Source organism: Colletes latitarsis, chromosome 5, assembly GCF_051014445.1.
Source record: "Colletes latitarsis isolate SP2378_abdomen chromosome 5, iyColLati1, whole genome shotgun sequence".
Lineage (NCBI taxonomy): Eukaryota > Metazoa > Arthropoda > Insecta > Hymenoptera > Colletidae > Colletes > Colletes latitarsis.
In genome coordinates this window covers 31,771,672-31,794,689 of record NC_135138.1, presented here as the reverse complement: position 1 = coordinate 31,794,689, position 23,018 = coordinate 31,771,672, and the positions used below count along the sequence as shown (strand labels likewise).

General features: G+C 41.1%; 1 protein-coding gene across 2 annotated transcripts in view; it reads left to right on the top strand.

The window, feature by feature from the left end:
- The window catches only part of LOC143342228 (uncharacterized), an 85,449-nt gene that overhangs the window by 50,696 nt on the left and 11,735 nt on the right, over positions 1 to 23,018 (top strand). For both annotated transcript variants that reach the window (XM_076765893.1, XM_076765892.1), the window contains exons 3-9: positions 10,446 to 10,595; positions 14,240 to 14,434; positions 15,691 to 15,776; positions 16,653 to 16,849; positions 17,340 to 17,457; positions 17,699 to 17,938; positions 21,258 to 21,415. In XM_076765893.1, the coding sequence (XP_076622008.1) occupies positions 10,446 to 10,595; positions 14,240 to 14,434; positions 15,691 to 15,776; positions 16,653 to 16,849; positions 17,340 to 17,457; positions 17,699 to 17,938; positions 21,258 to 21,415 (1,144 nt within the window). The remainder of the gene's footprint in view (positions 1 to 10,445; positions 10,596 to 14,239; positions 14,435 to 15,690; positions 15,777 to 16,652; positions 16,850 to 17,339; positions 17,458 to 17,698; positions 17,939 to 21,257; positions 21,416 to 23,018) is intronic.

The window sequence follows — 23,018 nt, the reverse complement described above, 5'->3', positions numbered from 1 at the left end:
TAGAAGGGTCGTCGAAAGGGGCGAGAGAGAACACACGAAGCAAAGTAAGCAAACTATCGTGGTCCTGTTTCAAAGCAAGGAAAGGACGTACTTATTGGGCAACAAAGGAAATTTCAAACCTTGTCTGTCATTCTTACGCACCGGAGTGTAACTAAAATTCTGAAGAATTTTCGAAGATGTCTCGAGGAAAGTCCGAACAGGATACTAAGGAGCTTTGAAGGATTCAAAATCGCGTTTCGAAGCCCACTCCCGGGTAAGCGGAGCGTCTTACAACAATGTTACACATACCTTGTGCCTCGTGCACCCCGTTCTGAGGAAAAACACGAGAAGGAGGATCGGGTATCTTCGTGGGGTGGGCAGGAAGAAGCGTTGAAAACGTCTGTGTGGAGCTGACGGATTCTCGTGTCCGGGTTGCGAGTTTATCACGACAGGGGGTGGGTGGCGGGGGTCGCTGATAAACGGATCTGTTTATGGAGAACGGCGCACGTGAGAGGGTGTGATCGTTGCGACGTCCTATCTACTCGAGACGCTCCGCGTAATACATCGGAATACGTGTAGCTTGGATTGAATAGCGTCGTCCAGGATAATGGAAGGCTTTGCCGGACCATGTATCTACACCGCAGTCTGTTCGTATCGAGCATTCGGATCTCTCACGGTTCTGTTTCCTCGCTGGCGAAGCGGAAGGTAAAGAAGAATAAAGGGAAAGATGACGGAGAGAGTGGAAAGAAACGGAGAAGAGAACCGCCCTCGCCGGGAGCAAAGGTTTTCATCCCTCTTCGTCCCAAGACCTTTCCCGGGATCTGCATGGAAAATCTATCGTGTTTGTTTAACGATAGAAATCCACGTTGTAGCCAATGGTTTTATTCATCCAGATCGATGTAGCCTGGAAGCCATTTATTCGCCTTCCAACCAGTCTCGTTGTTTGCCCGCTTGTCTTTCAACCGTCTTTCGCGATTTCGTTTGGTAGCTTTTGTTGCGATGCTCGATGTTACGGTTCGGTTTCATTGTTGGGATAACTGTTAGAGGAAATCGAAAATTTCCGGATCTCCGAATGTTTGACGCTGTTTAGGGGATGTTTGAGCCCCTAATCTGTTGCTAGGTAAATCGTGTGGGGACCACCAAATTTCGTATTGAGAGAGTTTGGATGATACTTTTGTTGAGAAGTTCTTTTCTTGCAATTTTTGTAATTTAAAACATTTTTTAAAACGTTACTAACGGACCAGAAGTAGGAAGGGAAGATCCGGAAGGAAAATCAGCGGTTAGGTAGGAAGCAAACGCTCGTCGACTCCTCTGCCAAATTCCCGTCCGCCTGGCACACATTCGCGACGAAATGAATACGTCGGACAACCATAAGGAGTGGGGGGGTCTCGAATCGCAACGAGGAAGCATCTTTCTTCTGTCGAGGATCGGACAGGCCACGGAATCGGTAGTTACTCGAAGGTGCATACGGTTCTGCATAAAAGATGCATACCATCCGCTCGACTCGCACGCGGAGCCGAATAACGACGGATTTCCAGGGCCTCCAAAGTGAATGGTCGAGGAGCATTCAAAGGGGCCATAATTCTTTGAGATGAAAATGCGGAGACGAATGTAATATGACGCTACGTCCGTACGAAAGCCGTGTGTGCATCTTCGTAGAGGGAAAAAGTAGACGGCTACGACGAAATTCTTTTTAACTCCCCCCTCCTCTCCGTACTCGGCATTGCTCACCCTTGGTCGAGGAAAATGTAACATTATTATGCGCCGGGACCGTTCTTTGCAATTGAAATGAGATAGCTATATTTTGAAGAACGTTTGCAATAGGTAAGTAGGAACGGGAAGAAATTGTTTCCTGAAGCGATCTTGGTGTAATTGATAGTGTGCTTGCTTCTTACTGTGGATGTCGCGGATTTCAATCCCTCGTTTGTTCGAAAACTATTTTTTCTAGGCATTCTATATTTATTTCAACATATGGTTAGGAAGATAGCAATATTAATAATACTATAGTTTAACAACTATTGTTATGCTTGTAACAGAATCCTTCGCGTACAAAATTTCAACGACAAAAGATTGAGTAACCAATGCCATAGAGTATTTTCACTAGATTCGATCAAATATCAAGGAAACTATTGATTTAAAAAAGTATAAGTGCATCGTGAGCTGGACCTCAATACGCTGATACGGCACATTCGATTTTTCTGAATTAGTGGAATTTTTTCCAAGAGATCTCAGCAGCCAAAAAATTTGTATGTTTGTCTATCGAAGATATCATCGATGAAAGATCATCCAATAATTTGGTATTCAAAAATGCCACACGTGCAGTTCAGCTCAAATTAAACAAAATTGCGTTGTATCAGACAGTATGTTAGTAGAGTTATAGTCTTGATACACAGATGGCTCGGATTAACGTGTCATGAATCTTAGCTAGCAACAGGAAACGAACCGTAAAATTTTCCGGACCCGGGACTGATCGCCACGGAGATGGAAACGCGAGGTTTCTCGCGGCCGAAGCACGCCATTTTCCAACAGTCGTTCGACAGTCTCTGTTCTTCAGGATTCTCGCGGCACGGATGCTTCATAAAAAGCGAACGACACGACTTCGCACTTTGCCTGCGCGTAACGGTGTCGGGTCAAGGGAAGCTCGCGAAAGTGGCTGTTGTCTGGCAAAATGTGGCGCCGATAAATTCATATCGAGACTCCCGTTTCAACGGCGGTCTATTAAACGAGCCGCGTTCCTTGGCTGGGTACTCGGTTATCACGAGAAACCGTGACAAGGGTAAATGGGGGATGATGTATGTCAAAACACGGCTTAAGTTTCCAGCGAGCAGAATTCTCGGTGAGCAAAATCCAGAAAGCTAAGAGCACTCTTGCTGATGGCGTGTTACATTTAATGCATTGTTGAGCGAAATAAGTATGAATAGATCTCCCGCGATCTAGCGCGTTACTTTTTGATGCAAATTTGGTAGTCCAGACCCTCGAATACTCTCACTCATAAATCAATTTCGGGAATAACTCGGTAAAAATATTAATTTTTAAAGTTAAACTCTACTTCCATTCAGACTGGCTTCAGACACGCATTTCATTATTTTAATAACCGTAATAAATCGTAATAAATGTCCAACGTGTAATGCAATTAAAATAAATTATGCATTGAAATTTATAAATCGTATTATAACGAGACCAGTGCTATTAAAAAGAAAAGTAATATACGGAGAGGGTGACAGTGCTGTTCAAAATCGTATTATGCAAGGTATTGCTTCATTTATTCATTTTCGCAATGGAACAAGTCAGCCATAGGTACTTGGCTCGGTTAAAGTCAGAATCCATTTACGCGGACAATTTTTATTCCTGCAAAACCTCGGTGCATTTAAATCCATTTACCAACGGACTAACGACCAAACAGGGTACAAAAGCTTAAGTGAATAAGAGTGGAGTCGATTTAAATAGCAGGACAAAGTTTTCCAAGTACGATTCGACGATAATCCGTGCGTTACAATTACCGTTCATGGATCCTTGGACACACCGAGGATTTCATCGTTCCAATTAAATTAGGTAGTTAGCTTTTTCCACGTATCTCGATGATCCAGGAGTGGACATAAAGCGAATTCTACGAAAGCAAATACCATTTGGGTATTTTTAACTCGCGTCGGAGCTTTTATCCGAGTAAAAATGCATATTTTGATAGCTCTTTTATACATTTCACCTGAAATTGTTACGCTTCCTCTTGTTTTGGATAAAATGTCAAGTACTGCGTCAAACGCAAAATGCTTTATTTCGATCTAACAGCAACAGAAAAATAATATTTTATACAACTGTTAATGCTTCCCTCGGAACTTGTTTTCTTTTGTACGGAGTTAAAAAGAACGACTGTAAAATTTCAGACGCAAACTTTCAAACAGTTTCCAAGACACCACAAACCTCGCGGACCAAAAACCAGATTCGGATAGTCGTTTGGGCCGCGAAGGAAGTTTCAAGTAGTTTCTACGAGACAGAAACCACGGTACACTTTCGATACACGGAAGGGGGTGGCGACTATTAATCGCTCGAGTAACGATTTCGACGAGTAAACATCGTTTAACCTTCGACCCCTTTGGAGTTCTCGAGTGAAAAAGTGGTTTCATAAACGCGACGTCGGGCACAACTCGAGGAAATGTTTCCTTGCGAAGTGCCAAGTCGCGTTACGACCTTTGCCGCGAGCCAAATGAAGTTCAGTTCCGATGCTGCAGCGCGTCGAAAACAACCCTTGAGCTTTTACTGCCACCCTTTCCGCTTATTACGGCAACCTTTATCCGCTGTTCTGGAAAGACATGATTGTCAGGTGGAAAAGAATGTCTATTTGTGATAGTTTGAACAAAGTAGTGAATGTGAACAGTTAAATAAATTAGATATTAGTTATATGAACTGAGAAAATATTATGCAATTATACCTTTACGTAAAATCTATCGAGTCTAGGACAATGTAAAATTTTGTAAATACATAATAGTTGTATCTCCAGATCGTGGAAAGATTTTATCAAGATATCCTTGATCTTGAATATTTTTTTTAACACGACAATTTTTCTCGTTCAGAGATAAAGCGGTAAACAAACAAATTTTCGATATACAAACAGAAAACTACCGAATATTCTTTGCGTGCCTCTATATTGACAACTTTTCAGAATATTGAGCTTGGTAAACAATTATAATACAATAGAATTTACGGAAGACACTATGTCAAAGAAGTCGCTACCAAAGAAAGTTCTTCCACCTTCTTCGGTTGGTAATATTTCTTTATTCTCAATTCTTCGACTGCAAACTGAATTCAAAGCAGCCTCTAACTACGATTCAGTGTTGTTTCATTCTCCGGGCACCACCCGCCGCCCCTAAAATCCATTAGACGACAATCCCGAGCGGCTGTAAACTCAATTCGCCTAGATTCACCCAATAATCGCATAGCCTTCTCCGATTCCAGAAGAATCGATCTCGCACCTTTCCTCAGGAAACCCTCGACGATGGTCGATTCAGGGATTCCTTCTTTCCGCCTGAAACGTCGACCTTCGAGAAAGAGTGGTTCGCATTATTCTTTCTCCGATCGAAATTGCTGGTATCGATGGGGGTTGTTTTCGAGTCCGCGGAAACACGCTTCGTGCTGACATCTGTTCCCTCGTGGAGCAACCCCTCGCTGAGGCCAGTTTCGTGGTTCCACCACGAGGTGGCAGAAGCTCACTTGTTTTCCACCCCCAGAGAAACCACCCTTTGGAAACGGTGGGTGCATTGTTCCCGTTGCAACGTTGACGCGTCTGGTCGCGATCGACCTCGAATCCTAGCGACTTTGGGGCTCGTCGTCATCGTAGAACTCGTGTTTAAAATACTCAGGCGTAAGTCACCCCTATACACATAAAAGAAAATTGTACGTCGACGTCGAAACACTATATTGGCTATAAATATTTATTCGACGCCGGTCAGAAACGATGGGTCGCGAAAATGATTACGCGGAAAAAGCCACCCCCGAAGGTGTGGCTCGTAAATCGAACGTCGATTTGTTTTTATGTAGAAACGCCGCAGCTGGCGACTACGTTGATTCGTATCGTGAATTATACTGTCGGAATATAAGTTACGCGCGGGTCCCGGACGATAAGAAGAATGGAACTTTTAATTTCACGAGCACGGCGACCGTTACTTATCGCTCGTATCGTCGATGTCGCGTTATTGTTTTCGCGCGCCGGGGGGGCACTTGGGTGGTTATTGCTTCGAATCCCGCGAAAAGGGTCGAGCTCGATTACGCGTGGAAATTTAGAGGCGCGTCGGTAAGTTTGATTTAGACTCCTTTATGCTACGAGCAGAACGAAATATTCCAAGCTACCTCGCCGACGAGACGATTTTCTGTATAAACTTTTATGTATTCTCGTCGTGTTTGAAATTTTCTTGTAATGACTTGAATTCAAATTTGAAGTGTAATTGGCAACGATAAATATTTCTACAATAAAATTCAATAAGGGAATATTTTAGTCTGGATCTTTTACAATATGTTTTCCATTAATTTTTGGTAGCTCAGGTAGCTTAGATGAAATAAACAGAATGGTCAGAATCATGAAAAAATGTTAGAGACTATGCAGTGCCGCCAATTTTAACTTTACTTCGCCCAAAAAATTTTAAAACGTCACTGAAACGTGCACAAATGAATCTTGTAAATTAGACCGGAAAAGGTATTACAGTTTATCTGTTATTTATGGGTTGTGCTTCAATTTAATAAATTGTTGAAATATATGAGAGGCGAAGCGAGGATGTAGGAAATCCGGAATTTGGCCACCAGTGACGTAGAACATACTGCGAGGGTTGGGCGGAAAATCCTGGGACACAGCGAATACAAGGCTACAGCGCATTTTCGTTTTCCATTTCGTGGCAGACGCTAACGGGCGATGCCGTAGCTCGAAAAGCTCGAGTGTTGTAATATTACAGAGCACCGAAGACCGCGGGAAACGAGGTTTAAACATAAAATATGTTCCTCTAGACGGTCCGGTTTGCTCGATATTGCCGCGGCGAAGTTTACCACGCGATATCTTTTTACAGCTACACGAACGTCGACGTTGATACTTTTTATTAGGATATAGGTTCGCGTCGATTGATTTATAGCGGATGTTTCGATCTACGCCGCGACGCGCCAACGTGCACCGTCGAACCAAGATGAGAGCATTCCCGTTGCACGAGATCGCCATACGTCAATTTCCCGCGGACTGTATCGATCCGCCTTTTAATTTTCATGGAAATTTCACGGCCGAAGCTTAGCCAGCGAGCTTTTCCATTTATCTCAGCGATCCAGTTGACGCTATTTCCAGCAATTTTTCCTCCAGCGACATCAAAGGTTTCCTCGTTTCTAGATATCCACGAAATTTCGAATTTTTTCTTCTCTATTTAGAAAGAGTGCACATTTGGCTGATAGATGATAAATTAATAAACTCATAAAGTACCTTCACTGATTACAACAAGAGGGCAACGAGCAGAAAAATAATGTGGCATTTGGAATTGTTGGCAATTCAATGAAATGCTCATCTGTTATTACAAAATGTGGTTTTATGAAAAAATTTTTTCATAAAAGATCCTAAAATGTAGAATGAAAAATGAATTATGCAATTTTTAATCAACTTAAAACATGAAAAAGTTCAAACAAAAAACTGATGCAAATTGTAAAACTTCTTTTATTATTTTATTCGGGATAGATAGAACTCAACATTTTTTATAAAACCCGATTTATGTGTAGAATAGGAAGGCATTCAAAAAATTTGTATACTCGACTTTGATAGATAGTTTCAAAATGTCGCCTTATTTTTGAGCTTTTGTTTAATGAAATTTACTGCGCCACGACAGCATCGTCGACGCAGTTCGTTCCTTCTTTTCTCGCGAGATCACACGCGCTCGGAAAAATCAATTTCTCTGACCCAAAAACAAAAGTTAATTAAAATGTCCAAGCCCGCCGGTTCTCGAGTTAACGCGCTATTTGCACGTTCCGAGCATCCTTCTGACATTTGGGCGGTGATGAATCCCCGTCATTAACCACGAAGATGAACCATCCCCTGAATAGGGGTGGGATCACACGAGTCCCTTTTTAACGCGGCCATTTGCGGGGAAACGCAACAGAAAATAGGTCGATACGATCTCATGGAAGCGGCCACACGGCGCATTTATTATTGCAGGAGTGCCTTTGGTATGATCGTATCGACCTATTTCTCGTTAGGTTTCTACCGCGCAAAATGGTCGCCTAGAATATGGACATTTTGAATATTTTGGAAACTAACTCGCACTCGCGTCGAATATAAATTTCATTTTAATCGTTTCATCGTACTTCTGGGAGCGAAGAATGTCGCTGGACGATAGCAGAATTTTTATTAAAGTTAATAGTTCTCAAGTATCCACACTAGAATGACATAGCAACAAGTTGTCGCGTCGATGACCAGAGGTTCGTCGACCATACCCGTGCTTTCGATATCTCAAATATAAGTATTTTCCGAGCAATAGCAATTTCTTATATTAGAAAACAAATAAAACAAATTTTTAAATAAATATTTCTAGAAAATATTTAAAACCTGACAAATAGTATACGTTCCAAACTTTCAACCTTAAGTTATTCAGGGTTAAAGAGACACGTTTCAACGAAGCAAAACCAATGAATATATTATAGCTCTCGGTACTCGACAACAGGGCTGAAGCGTTATTAAAAACAATGAACGTCGCTCGATAAAAACCGACCATCGCGCGGGAAGGAGCTCATATAATAACCTACCGTTCCACCCCTCTATGGCAAATGATTCAATTTGACCTCTCGTATAGCTCCATATTTCGCTGGTAGTCCATAAACGTGTTAACAAGTTGCGAACGACACCGACGATCCCTTTTATTCGCCGTTTCAACGTTTATTTCTTCCCTATTTACTTGCAACATTTTCTCACGCCCCCGAGCCACACGTCCGCGGCAGACGCCGGGGAAAACGTACGACGTCCTATTAGCATAACAAATTCGGCTACCGCCGCGAAATATTTAGTAAAGGCGATGTTTGCCGCGAGAGCAACGACTAATAAAAAACGCGTCTTTCTCGCTTGCCCGGGAAGATGGACGCAATAATGCCATATGGTGGCTTTCGAGATTGGACACGCGCGCAACCACCACCATTACTTCTATCCGTCCAGAGAAAAAACGAAAAAATATGTACGTGGAGGGTAAGGTTACACCGAAACTTCTACCGGAAATTACTTAAGCAACAGACTTCGCTGCGTTTCAAAGAAACGTTCGGACCTAGAAAAGGCTGGCTCTTCGGTAAAAGTCCGGGCAGTTTACAGTTTACGGGTGGGGGTTTGCACCGTGGAGTCTTGTCTTTTGCTGTTTTTGCCCCGGAAAGTTCAGAAACTCAGCCATTCTGGTAAACATAAAAAATAACGTTTTATCGTTTTCTAGCGCGTGGAAACTGATACGATAGGATTTCTTACGGAAAGGATTATTCCGTTTATACAAAAACATGGACGCTCTTTTAAAGACATATATTCTAGTGTTTGTATATGCAAAGGAAGAATGATAAAATTACAGTAAGAGAAGAATACAAAGACTACTTCATATTCTAATATATTTCAATCCTTTTATCACAATATTATTATTGTAAACTGTAATATTTTGTATTGAACATTTGCTTGCTTGCTAGCTTGAAAATTCAAATTTTTCTCAAAAGAAACTAAAAGAAAACTTTGTCAAATATTTTGCCAAAGAAGTTGCAGGTAAACAGGTAATATATTTTGCAAAGAAACGTATAGGAATAAATATAACGAGAGACGAAAAATTCTACTCCTTCAATTTTGAGATATGCTATAAGGGGGTGCTAAGGATCGAAGAATAAGTGAGCGGTTTAATTTAATTCTGATCGACACGGTATTCAAATATCAGTGCGAAGTTCGTTGCTCGATGGAAACTGGAGTCGTGTAAAACAGATTCCCCGATAAATCTCAAGGGTTGTAGGTACGGGGGTGACTGGGGCGGTTCGCTCTACTCTAATTTGTGGATCGTTCACTAAAAGGAAACTACGTCGTCTACAGGATGGGAGAGAAGAATTTATAGATACCCTAATACTGAAAACTCACAGTGAATAGTTTGTGAACAGGGCGCGGGGGGAGGGGGTTGGAGTGATAAATTTTGAAACTAACCTGACTTTGCGCGTGCGTCGTCTCCCGTAGGCAAATTCGGCCGATAATTTTTCGACCGACGTAAATCAAAAGCCGTCGCGAAAAACCTCTAGCTGGTACGACGTCCTCGTGCAAATCATAATTCAGACAGGATATTACTGTTGTTAATAAACGAAAGAGGATACCCTCCTCTCGGTATCGTTACGGTTACTAGACAGGGAAAAGTTTCCTTAATATATTCCATTTGTCGTTTGCTTCGTGTAATTTAATTTTCGGTGGACTTTGTTGAAATTTATTCGTCGGCAGATGTTAATTAATAACAAAGATAAATATTGATGGAATTGCATTTCCATCAATCATCGCGAGGGATTGACGTATTTACCGTATAAACAAAGATTTACTGATTTCAGATGTGTCGAAGTGTCCACATAAATAATTACCCCGAAGTAATTCGAATTTTGTTTTGGTGAATTTCCGCTGGAACGAATTTTATTTTATGTTCGGTAGGAACCATTAATTGCATTGTTCGCTTGTAACTCGTTAGCGAATAAATTTAATTTTAATTAACATTAACCACATGACCAATTAATAATAGGTTTACTTATTTCAAACATTTCCAACTAAATATTTAATCATTATTTCCTGTTTGAAAATGTTCAATAAATGTTGTATCGGAAATGTATCGTATATAATTTCCAAAGTTACACAAAATTTGGTTATTATTTCATGATGACAGAGTATGACCGAGTTGATGAGGCGTAATTACGGATGAAAGGAATCAGAAATTTTTTTTTATTTTATAAAACGTTCGCCCTTCTGCTTACAGGCCAGAAGACCCTACGAAAGTACCCTGTGATGGTGTTCATCCACGGGGAGAGCTTCGAATGGAACAGTGGCAACCCCTACGACGGTACTATATTGGCAGCTTATGGTAACGTCGTCTTCGTCACTATCAACTTTCGCTTAGGCATCCTCGGTAAGTAGATTAAGCACTCTGATCAGACGCGTTTCAATAGTACGCCTCAATAACTGAGCCCTAATAACAAACCCTAGAGCGGGCTCTACGTTTTACATGTGGAAAGTATTCTTTTAATTAAATTATTTTTTAAACAAACAAAGCTTTACAAAATTATAACAACTTGAGGAATACAGTCTGCCGCAGTCTTTAGCGTTAAACTCAATTTTATTCATTTATTTTCGTATTTCAGATCGTTGAAACTCTTAATAAAATCTTGTTTATACTTATACTACAGCCTATAGTAATGATCAATAGTATTTCTGTTGAGAAAAGTAGAAAATTTGTTTTCGGAAAAGAAATTAATTATGTTGACAAATGAAAGTTTATACAAGATCTTCGATGGTCGCTTAATAAGTTTGGCGAACATCAAAATGTTGTATATCGTAGCTTTTCGTTTATAAATTCCAGAAGGTATCCTATATTTCATCACGTCGAAACATAAAACTCTACTTAAACGTGCATACTTCTTCTCGCCAAAGGGTTTCACGATGTCGAAGTAAATGGAGGAAAGATGGAAGGGAGGATAAAAACAAAATAGATCATAATCGTTCTGGATTTGAAATTTCGTCGGGAAATGTGGAACAAGCCTTCGCTGACGTACCGATACGAATTTATGAAATCTTTCCAAACGCCGCTGGCAGCAGCCTTGCATGAAATCGGGAATTCTGCTTCATTAATGTTCACGCTTGACTACTCCATCGGTTTTTGATCTTCGACAAACTTCTTTTTATTTCACTCCTGCAACTATCTATCGATCCGTCGTCGTTCAGGAAGGGGGAAGTACCACCTTTTCCGTATCTTTTACAGTCCGCTCGTATAAATAACTCGGTTCGAGCCCTTCGTTCTAGAAATTGAATTCCCAAGAACTTTCAAGAAATTTTTATCGTCTCACTGTTTTTAACTCGGTCTACGGCTGCATGCGTTTGTATCTGAAAAGAAATTTGTATAATTTTCATACTATTCCAAAAATTATACCATCATTTGTCAGTAAAGAATAGCGAAAGTGTACGAGAATCTAACATCTAAATTCACCCTTTTTCATTGCTCGTAAATTTTAAATTATTTCAATTTGCGGGTCTCATAAATTTTCTGTAATATTCGTTGTCGCTTTAAAGATCTTTGGATGTGGAAAGCATTGAAATAATAATAAAATACCTGAACCGTATCTTTCGACTAGGAAAAAGAGCCATGTCGTAATATCGCTCGTGTTAGAAATTGATTATTAAATCGTGCAGAAACAGTCGTTTCCTCTTGGAAATATCAATTAGAAATAAAAAGTAGATATCACCCTGGATTTATTGATTAAAATTCAATTTACATCGTTGAAATTTTCAAAATTTCTGATATTCCAAGAACCTTCATCATGATTTCGATCTCAGCAGTTTTTGAGTATCGTCGACCTTAAGCAAACTCTAGTTATCCTTTCCCGCCTGTATTATTTCACATTCCTCGCGCAAAACATCACGCGACCAAAGTCACGCGACACACAAGCTGCACCGCGGAATTTTTACCCGCCGTCCAATTACACGCTCCAACATTTATCGTCCGAAGAAAAACTCCTATCCATTACTCAAGGGTAAAAAGTCGCGACGAGTACAGGTGGAGTAGGAGGTGGGGGAGAGGGCAAGGGGATGGTCGTAAAATTTCATGCAACCCCGGGTAGCCGTATATCGCTCAAAAGGAAACTTCTCGATGGGAAAGGAGGCTCGCGGGCCGAGACAAAGGCGTCCTTTTTGCCCGCGAAACATCCCCATCGATCCCCGCGCGCTTTTCTCCACGGCCTGCTCTATTTTTTCCCCGACCCTTGTGCCCCCCCCCCCCCAACCTTTTCGCTCGACGCTCCGCGACCCCTGTAACGACGAGCTTCCGCCTATCCTTTCCCCTAAAATGATAACGCGACCGCCGCGCGCAATGCAAATGGACGAACGTCGCGGCGTTAGCTGCAACGCGCTACATCCGACAAGCGCGGGTGCTTTAAGAGGAGACCAGGGGGAAAAAAGAAAACCGGAGGCTCGCGGAACCATAATCATAAATTAGGTTAAAGTGGTGGGAAGGCGCTTAGTTAACTTCGCCCTCCCCGATGCCACCGGTGGTCGGGTACAGTTAGCTTGGGCGAAGTCCGCAGATAACTTCAGCCCTTTGCAAAACAAGGGAGGAAAAATATGGCCCACGGCGTGGCTCTGGCGAGCAAAAAGAACGATCCGGTTGCACGAGGATAGTTTACATTCTGCGGTGATTTCTTGGTACGCGGGAATAGGCTACTCCAGTCTGAGCAGTTCCCGTCGAGGTTTCCATTTCGACGATTTAAGAGACGTCGAAGGATGGAGAATTTTTAAAAAAATATTTCATGGGTATTTCAATTAAGATAAAATTCCTATTATACGAATGTTTATTTTATATTTTTTAATTCTGACTGAATTGGGAATGTTTGGACGTCCTGAAACAAAGGAAATATTGGGAGATTTAAAAGTTATTTTGGTTATACCGGGTGTTCAGCCACCTCTGAAAATAAGACGAAAATCAAGGATATTAATTTGTTGATTCAGGCTTCGTTAAAAAGTTATAGAAACATTTCCAGTCACATAGTAATTCTCGGTAAAGAATTTTTTTCTCGAAAGTACATAGGATTTCGGGGGTATGTGTATTCACGAAAAATGATTGTAATTGACCCCAAAAACCGAAAATAATTTTTTTAGAACGATTTGAAACATTTTTTTTCGCCCTGAAATTTCAGGGAAACATATCAATGCATGGTCAGACATTATATTTTCGGTAAGGAATTTTTTTCTCGAAAATGCGTAGGATTTCGGGAGTATGTGTATTCACCAAAAATGATTGTAGTTGACCCCCGCAATCGAAAATAATTTTTCCGTGAATGATTTGAAATTTTTTAATTTAATTTTTTAATAACTTTTTAACGAAACCCCAATCAACAAATTGATATTCTTGATTTTCGTCTTATTTTGGCCTCTAGAATCTCCCATTAAAATTTTTCAACATTTGTTCTTCTATTAAAAATGATATTTTGAACGAAACAAATTATTATCAGTAACAGCGGAACTGTGATCCATGTCGATATAATTCCCAGCACCACGGATGGCCATGTACAAGCTATTAGAGTTTTAAGCCGAGACTTCATTAATTTTTGAGGAATCGCTTACATAAGTTTGAAAGTGTGGTTTCGCGAAAGAGGCTATAAAGTTTCCGATCGTCAGTCTCTGCTGTAACAGACCGTCTTCTTCGAACTTTTAAAACTTTAACGTTTCGTATCATGGTGAAAATTCTTCTTTCTTAAAACTATACACTGTAAAACGTGGAACTCCCTGAACAGAAGCTAACTTGAATTTACTTTAACCCTAAACCAATAGTCATTTAATTCTACCATTGAGAGTGTAATTTTACTCGACTCGTAATTTAAATTTAACTCCAACTAATCTATCGTAACTTATATGGGTTAACCAAATTCAACCTTATACTAAAACTTACTTTAACTATCGAACGAAATCGTGTGCCCTTTGTTATACAGATACCTAAAATTTGTCCAAGAAATAGACACAACAGTGTCGGGGATTTCGGTTCAATTAACGTAAATCACGTTGCAGGTTTCTTGAGGCCCGGTATCAGAGACGACACCGCCAGCAATTTCGGACTCCTAGATCAAATAGCGGCCCTTCTCTGGCTCAAGGAGAACATCGCCGAGTTTGGAGGTGATCCGAACAGCGTTACGTTGGTCGGCCACGGTACCGGCGCCATTTTTGCTAATCTACTGCTTATCAGCCCTGTGGCTAATAAGAAAGGTAACGGTTATTGCTGTGTCGCGTGTTTGCGACTTCTGCGATAGCTGAATATTAAGAGGACGGTTTCAAGGGAACACGTAGCCGCCATTTTCGCGAAATTGATAAGGGCTCGTGTAAACTTCGATTCCAGAAACGTAAAAGTTTGATACGGTCGACGTGGATGGGAAGGGCGCGTGACAGAATGTGGCTAAACGGCAGAAAACAAGTTAGAAGCTTATCCCGTATATTATTATTAAATGTAAGCGCCGCCGCAGGGATTGAAAAACTTTCTTTACGTTTTGATATTAATCGTAGATCCTTTTTAGAGATTTAACAACAAAATCTACAATTCATAAAGTAGTTTGTAAAATAAGTCAGCTTTTTTTATTAGTAATCTCTACAATATTATATTCTAAAATTGTTTTTACTATAATTCGTTTCCACCAGGATCGGGTAAATTAAATTACCTTCGCTCGCCTGGATATCGATTTAAAAAAATCCTTTAATGGATTTCAATTTACAAATAAATTCACGGGAACTGATTTACGAACGAGTCTAAAATGTTTGAACATTTTTGACGAATAAAATTTGCCCAACTCTGGTTTCCGACTGTCAACGCTGGAACTACCAACAATTATAGTATATTTATTTGTGCCAAAGAAATTAAAACGATAGATACATTCGATGGAAATAAATGTTCATTCGTTCTCTTATAGAAAACTACGGTAAATTTTCGAAAATCCAGTCGAGTAAATTTTTTACACCTAAATAGTTCTGGTGCTAGTAGCGGTCTATCTCGAAGACGAGTAACCTACATTTCTTGAGAGGGAAAAAGTGTCATTTAGTGATCCTGCGGTCATTCGGGTCGTCTCCGTCGCTCTAGCAAGTAGTATAACTCGATTATATGTCGGACGACTGTCAGACAGTCGAGAAACGCGTTCGGAAACGTAAGAACAGAAACCGCACGAAACGTCAGGGATGACACTCCTTCGAAGACTGGTGCGTTCCCTCGAGAGATCGAAAAAGGAAAAGAATAACCATTGTGTAGGGGATAAGAAAGAAAGGTAGGAGGACGACGGTCATTTTTCACCTGCGGCGGAGGCCAAAAAGAACTTTTCTCGTTCGGCTGAAGGCACAATGCCGCCAGTGTCCGGTCAATAATTATATTGTGCAATGAAAAATAACCGGACTTAATATTTTTACGCGCGGGGGCGGTCGACTGTCCGATCCCGAGGGACGCGGGTTATTAATCGTTTCTCCGCCACCCGTCTGTGCAGGTCTGTTTAAGCGGGCCATTCTGATGTCAGGCTCGGCGTTGAGCGCAGACGCCATCGGGAAGGCGCCTCTGCAGATCACCAAACAGGTACTTCTTTCCCAACGAATATCCATCGAAACGCATGTATTCCCGGCTCTTTTTCAAAGACAAAATTGATTGATTGCGCCAGCGCGAGCAACACTCTTTTATTTTATTATTCCTGTTGAGATGGTCGTTCCTCAATCTTGGTTTCAAACACAGTATTATACTTTCGCACGATCACTCTTCGTTCTCTGTCAATACGTCTGGAAGGTGCAGGGCAAATCTATAGCTCGAAGCAAACAGAAAAATGTTACAACGTCTCGGATGTTCTCGAAATTAATATGAAACGTTAATTACTTCGGGAAATCTAATATCGGGTAAAACTATCGGGTTACCTACTTTTTCAATATTTCCTTCCAGAGTTTGCAATCTTATGGGACAAATAAACTTCTAGTAGACTACTTTTTTACCACTAAAATTAGTTATATTCGTTACAAGTAATCTAAAAAGACATGGTGTTATTTTTGTGTAATTATTGAAAATTATTTCTTATGATAGAATACAATTATTTTACTTACGAATTTAATAACGGTATCAGTTCACAGAGTGTACATCGTATATATCGTTCGGTTAGACCGCTAGTGCTTTTTGTAGTTGTTGGAAAGTTGTACGATCTAAACAGCGAAAGGGTTAAGGATCGCTCTGTGTTATTCACTGGAAACTCTGTCGACGTCAAACTCCTATCGAATTTCAACGTTTCCCCGGCGTCGTGGCACACTCGATCGACTTTGTATTCGCGGTCGCGCAAAAAAGAACGGAGAAGAAACGATTCGCGATTCAAACTCGCCCGGAAGAAATATCGCTTCTCGTCACGTCGAGGAGCAGCCGCGATCGGAGGAACGTTCATTGGGTTGCTGAGAAATGGCTCGAATCATTTTTCAGGTGGCGCATGCTTTAAACTGCCCCACCATCACCGACAGCGACCTGGCGTTCTGTTTGCGCGGCCAAGACGTGAACGCGTTGCTAGACGTGAAGATTCACAAACCGAAATACGTGCCAGCCTTCGCGCCGCTGATTGACAACGCTGTCATTCCCGAAAAGCCTTTGAACTTGATGAAAAATCGCCAATTGTTTGGCAGGTATGGTTCAAAGTACAATACATCTCACATTAGAGAAATCCTATTTTATCAAAGTTCAACTAGTATAATTTTCCACTTGCTAGGATTGCATCTTGAAAATGAAATTTTTTACTGTGTCACTTCATACAAAGTAAGAAAAATGTACGTTCTGTGACAAGACAGTTTAGACCATTATTGCAAGTTTATTCCTAGTATTCAAAGTCTACAAAAATTTCGATAATTAATGCTATGGGGCATGTCTGTTTTATATTGATTTTCTAAAAAATAATAGCAATAATCACGAGTAGAATAAAAACCTAAAAGAAATCATTCGAACCTTGAATATCCTAGAATTTGCAACACTTACAAATCACTGATAAAAATCTGATCAAACCAGGCAGAACTCTATACGATACACAAATGTATTCCAACCAATATCCCTCAATGTCGTGTACAATTCCAGCATTGGACTGAGAAATATATCACTGACATTAACTATCCTTTTGTCTAGATTCGACTTGATGTACGGCGTTACGGAATCGGAGAAGTTTCATATTCTACCACCGGTTGCTTTATTACATGGATTGCTGGACGGCCAGAGGGACGAGGTCCTCAGAGATCACGCTAAGGTACGAGACTGATATACTGATAGGAAAATTTCCGTGAATTTAAACTCGCTGACGTCGCGAACTACAAAGGCTTTAAGCACTATTGCACGATAAAAGAATTTAAAAATTATTGAAGCAATCGGTAGAACGGTCGGGGAGAATAAATTCGTAGGGTGAAAAATGTGGGTGCATCGATATCGAATCCGCCGAAATTCGCTAGACATTCCGAGGGGTAAGTGATGGTATATTCCTTCGTCGCCAGGCAACGCACGAACTCGAACCGGAACTCATTCTATCGAAGATTCTGGAACAATACGGCGACTTCTCCGCTGGATTTACGAACGAGTACGCGACGAAGAATCGGGATCTGGTTCTGGAGGCGATCTCCGACAGCGGGACCGTGGCGCCGTTAATGATGACCGCGAATTTACATTCAAGGTCGAACCCGAAAAGCTACATGTACGTTTTCTCCCATCCGAAGGCGATGCAGGACTACTCTGGCGTAAGTACGTTTCTGTTCACACGTAGCACCATAGTTACCCTCTTAAAAATTGATCGTTGCATGGGAGACATCGGGGAAAGAATGATTATCGTAAATTTTGAAACAAGAACCAGCCACGAATATAAATTAGACTAGATCTAAGACGCGGACGGGAACTGATTTATCCAATATCTGGTAATGCGCTTAAAGTTTGATTTAATTATAAAACAATATAAGCATTCAAACTACATTAAAGTTTGTACACATTAAGGGTGGAAATTGAATTAACGATATTATAAACAGTTATTTGTAAACAACTACGAATTCATTTTTATATTTTTTTTCGATATCACTAGCGTAACTTAATTCGTTAATGTATAGCAATATTTTGTTCACGCTGACAAAGAGAAAAACATCCTTTTAGAAGAATCGAGGATTTACGATCGCATGAAACGAGGATATTCGTTATCCTCAATTGCAGAACAGTATAATTTGTCTAATGTAAATGTAAAAAGAAATGTGACTGAATTGAGGAGAGAGGACACGCGATGTCATTATCCTGCATGACATAGATGCATTATCCTGCTGAGAAATAATCGTACCTACAACGATTCGTTTTATATTTGGTGTTGCTTTGCCGGGTTATTAATTTTACATTTTCGGTATCTTTCCGTTTCTTGATAACAAATTAAATGTCCAACTTTCAATGCTCAATTAGAGCACCCTCTGATTTGATTTTTGAGTAAATAATCTCTTCTTGTCAATTTAAATTACTTAATTTGTGTTCGTTTCACTTTCATTTAATTGTATCTAATTTTAAAAGCAGCGAACTAATGTGTTAGGAACAATCCTCAACTTTTAATAATTGGTCAGCAACTGTTCCAAACGTCACTGATTTAACAAACACTGCTTTAAAACACTACAAATTCAAATACGTCTTAGAATTTTGTTGTGGACTGTATAACCAGCCAGGTATTCTGTCTAGACCTAATGTGAAGTCAGTCGATAGTTTAACCCTAACCAGAAGCAACCCTTGCAGACCTAAAGTAGACTCCAGTTGTGGGCGGATCGACCACGAAACTAATGAAGCTTTAGCTTCGTACCCTACATAAAAGGAACCTTCGAGAGCTCCTTACAACAACTTATGCACAATTAGAATAAAATCATTGAATATTGTTCTACGGATTTTTAAAATGCAGGTTTTAAGAAAAAATATAACATAAAAGGGAAAGATATCTCACGAATAAACTTCAAAACACAACTTTCTATACGTATAATGCGAAAATTAGAAGTACGCACGTTACTTGGCAAGAGAGTAAAGGGAAGACTGGCCATTGGAAGTGTCGGTAGGGTTAGTGTTAAGCATTCTGATTTAAGCTAGCTCGTTTCCAAGCGACCTGTCCCTTCGAAGCGTACGGTCGCGTGTTTCAGCGAGGCTGTTTCCCAAGAAAGAGACTAAGTCTGCCGCTTCTTTTTACCATCTCGAGGCCGCGCACTTAGTTCCCTTAGTCAGGCTCGTGTCTCGGGCCACCGAAGAAACTTCACGACACTGCGCCGGTGTCTCGTGCACGCTGCAGTCTACCATCGCTGCCTGACAAATTCATCCAGGTCAAGGATCCCGGAAGCCGGCAGAAATATTAAGGGAGCGCATAAATCGCGGCCGCTCTTCCCGTCCGACGGGGAAACTGGAGCACGTACGATTAGACGGTGTACTTTGCATTTTATTCATTTTCTCCCGCGCCGGATTCCTTAGCCGGGGGACCAGGGACCGCGACCTACTGGCTATTCATTGTGTTCGTGCGCGGAGTCAGGTGGGGGAGGGAGTGGAAAGAGAAAGAAAAATCCCAGCTACGAACCCATTTGGAACCCGGCCAACTATTTTTATCATCGCTGCGTGCCGGGCTGTTACGCTCAGAGTACAGTGACCAGCGGTGTCGTTAAACCGAATGTAACAACGTTTCTGGTTTTCAACTCCGGGTTAGAGGGCTGCACGGTGCCATTAGATATAAAATTTACGAACAATGAAGCCGTAGACGTTGTTCGTCGAGTTTGCGCCGCGATATCGTTTAACTCGTATCGTCAACAAGCGATGTACAGCAAAGACGAAAGGAGAGAATCTTTAGTTTCCACTGTCTTAAAACAGTCTAACAATAGTCCCGAAACTATTAGTGTTTTATGCATTATTAAGCCATCGTTGGAAGTGGTAAACCTTCCCCTTTAAAATGGGTTTTAGTTTTTGGCGATTCGACTTTTCGTTTTCGAGATATCGTAAGTTATGCAAAAGGTAATTTTTTTAATTGAACTATCTCTGTCTCCGTCTGACGCGTCGAACCTCTTTGTCGCACGTGCATCGTGCTGACCTACCCCACGAACGTGACTGCCGTGACCTAGTAGTATTTCCAAGAACTTACTACGCACTGTTTACTACTTACGCGCGCACACGGTCATTGACCTCGCACTCCCGCAACTGGTCACGCGGTTGATTTGAAACAAAAATCGCTATATCTCCGGAACTAATTACGCTATCGGCTTGTTCGAAAGCTCATTTTAAAGGGCATTTCAACCCCTATCCGATGACTATACCAACTACTACAATTTGTGCTGTCTTCTATGTTTATTTTGCAATTTACTTTGACGCTACATATCCAAACAAGTTTCAGCTATTCCTGTTGATTATATACGACTGGTGTGCGTTAAAACTGGATTATTTATGGAACAAAATTCAGTTTCAAGGGTGTTTTATCCCGTATTCGATGAAAGTTACTGATTTATTAATACTATTAAAGTACTAATGCACGTTTAGAAAATTAAAAAATATGTGATATAAGAGAGAAGGATATCTTACAAGTAAACTTCAAAACACAACTTTGTATACATATAATGCAAAAATTAGAAGTACGTTGCCTCGTAAAAGACTGGTCATTTGATCGGTCATGGTAGGAATGGGTATACATGAAGTGCCTATAGGTTTAGTGTTAAAACACATTGCCTCCCTCCGTATCTGCGAAGCCCTCTTATTACCTCGAAACTACGTAGACGAACAAGAAGGTCAAACTCTGGGCTCGAAATATCACTGAAATTACCGAAAGTTTCTACAGTGACCCAATAGAAACATCCTCCATCGAACGTATCGATTGGGCAGAGTTAGGAGCCTTTCTGATAAGTTACGATTGCATCGAAAGGCCAGAGTACATCGGAAGTTAATAACAATGTCCGGGATTTTCGAGAACCGATGGAGCACTCTTGGCCCTTCTTATGGATCAAAAAATTTCGGAGAACTAGTTGCGCGAAACTTTGTTTCGATGGGAAAGTATATCGAGTGGCCTCGTTATTGTTGCAGCAACAACGGCAGCGCACGGTGCACGGCGAGGAGCTGCCCTACGTACTGGGTGTCCCTCTTGACGTGAACAAGTACGACCTGCGTCGTCGATACAACATCGGGGAAACTCTGTTCTCGGAGGCCATGATGAACTGGTGGTGCAGCTTCGCCTACGTGGGGTGAGTTTCCTTTTCTCACGTATCTATTATATTTATGCTTACTCTAAGCGACTCTCTGTGGAGCTGGAGGAAGGAAATTGTCCTACAAGTTGTTTGTACTAGAGTAACACATCGTCTGGGTTAAGTTGGGGATAAAATTTTATTAGATTTTAGAGTGAGAAATAAATTGAATACAAATTCACCACGTGAAATACGCGGTAAAGCATATTATATTATATCGAGAGAAGTTTACATCATAAATTTACGACTAAAAGTTTTCCATTTTTCGGATCCGTTGAAAATAAATTCTTTGACCCAGTTTTGAAAAATGGGCTAATATATTATTGAATAATACAACAGTGTTGCAAAAGATAAAATGGAGCAGTAAAAAAGTTACAGTCACCCTTTTCTCTCTAAAAGCTTCTCTCGTATACGGTATTTTCGATATAAAAATGCTACAACCTGTAAATAGGTAGAATAATAAAGCACACAGTCCTTGCTCGTAAAATGTCCGCCTCTTTGAATCGTTCTTTATATTATTCAGCAATTGTGTTTACGCGATCGAACCGTTCATCGATTAACGTCCGATACTGGTTAATCGGATTTCGTAACTTTCGTAACGACACGTATTTACAATAAATAACCGAACCAACTATACACGGCTCGAAATTTTCCCATTTAACTTACGTTTTGATTATTACGTTCCACTTAACTCGTACACATTTTAATCGATGCAATTTGTCATTCAGAAATTGAGTTACCACTCGGAGAACGCGCGGAGAACCATTAACAGGCGAGGTGAAAAATTACTCTTCATAATTTATCATCTGCCCTTGAACAAAGACTCGAAAATTTTAATGCATCGCAAACCACCCTTCGCACTAGCCGCGCGAAGCCCCTTTTCAACTTCGAATATCGTTACAACCACGCGCGCGCAAAAAAAAAAGGCAGTTAGAACGAGCGAAGTACAATGGAGGGCCGTTAACACGCAATTCTGGGCCACTGATGTCGCTTTCCAAGCGCAATGGCGCTAAAACCTCGGGCTTCGAAAGCTCTCCAATCATCAGCGACGCGTTCCAAACGCGCTCGAAACCGCGTCGCGCGCACGATGTGGCAGAAATATCGCGCGCTGGCATTACTCACGTCGACGCATTGTTTACACCACGCGCCACGTGAAATTAGTAAATCCAATCGGGTTCCACAGAATCGGCCGTGTCTCGCTTATTAAATAATAAATTTGGGAACGCTCGGGCGCGAACAAAAACCCCGTCGAGCGACGCCGGGAAACATTTTGTTTTCCACGGTGAAGTTCACGCGTTTACAATAAATTCCGCGGAGTTTTATAGAAATTCCGGAATAATAGGTCGAACACACGTGATAACCGGTGCCAGCGGAGAAACAATTTAGCGTCGTTGCGAACCCCGCCGGGAAATTTTCACCGGCCTGAAAATTTATTATCAAACTGGCCAGGGAGAAACGTCGCGATGGAAACGCAGAGAGACCGACGCGCACGGCTTTCGAATGCGATTTTCAATTATCCACGTCTTTGAATATTTATGTCTTCTCTCGTTCTATCGGTCCGCCGGGTTATTATGTTTTCAGACAGGAAACAGTGGAACAGTGG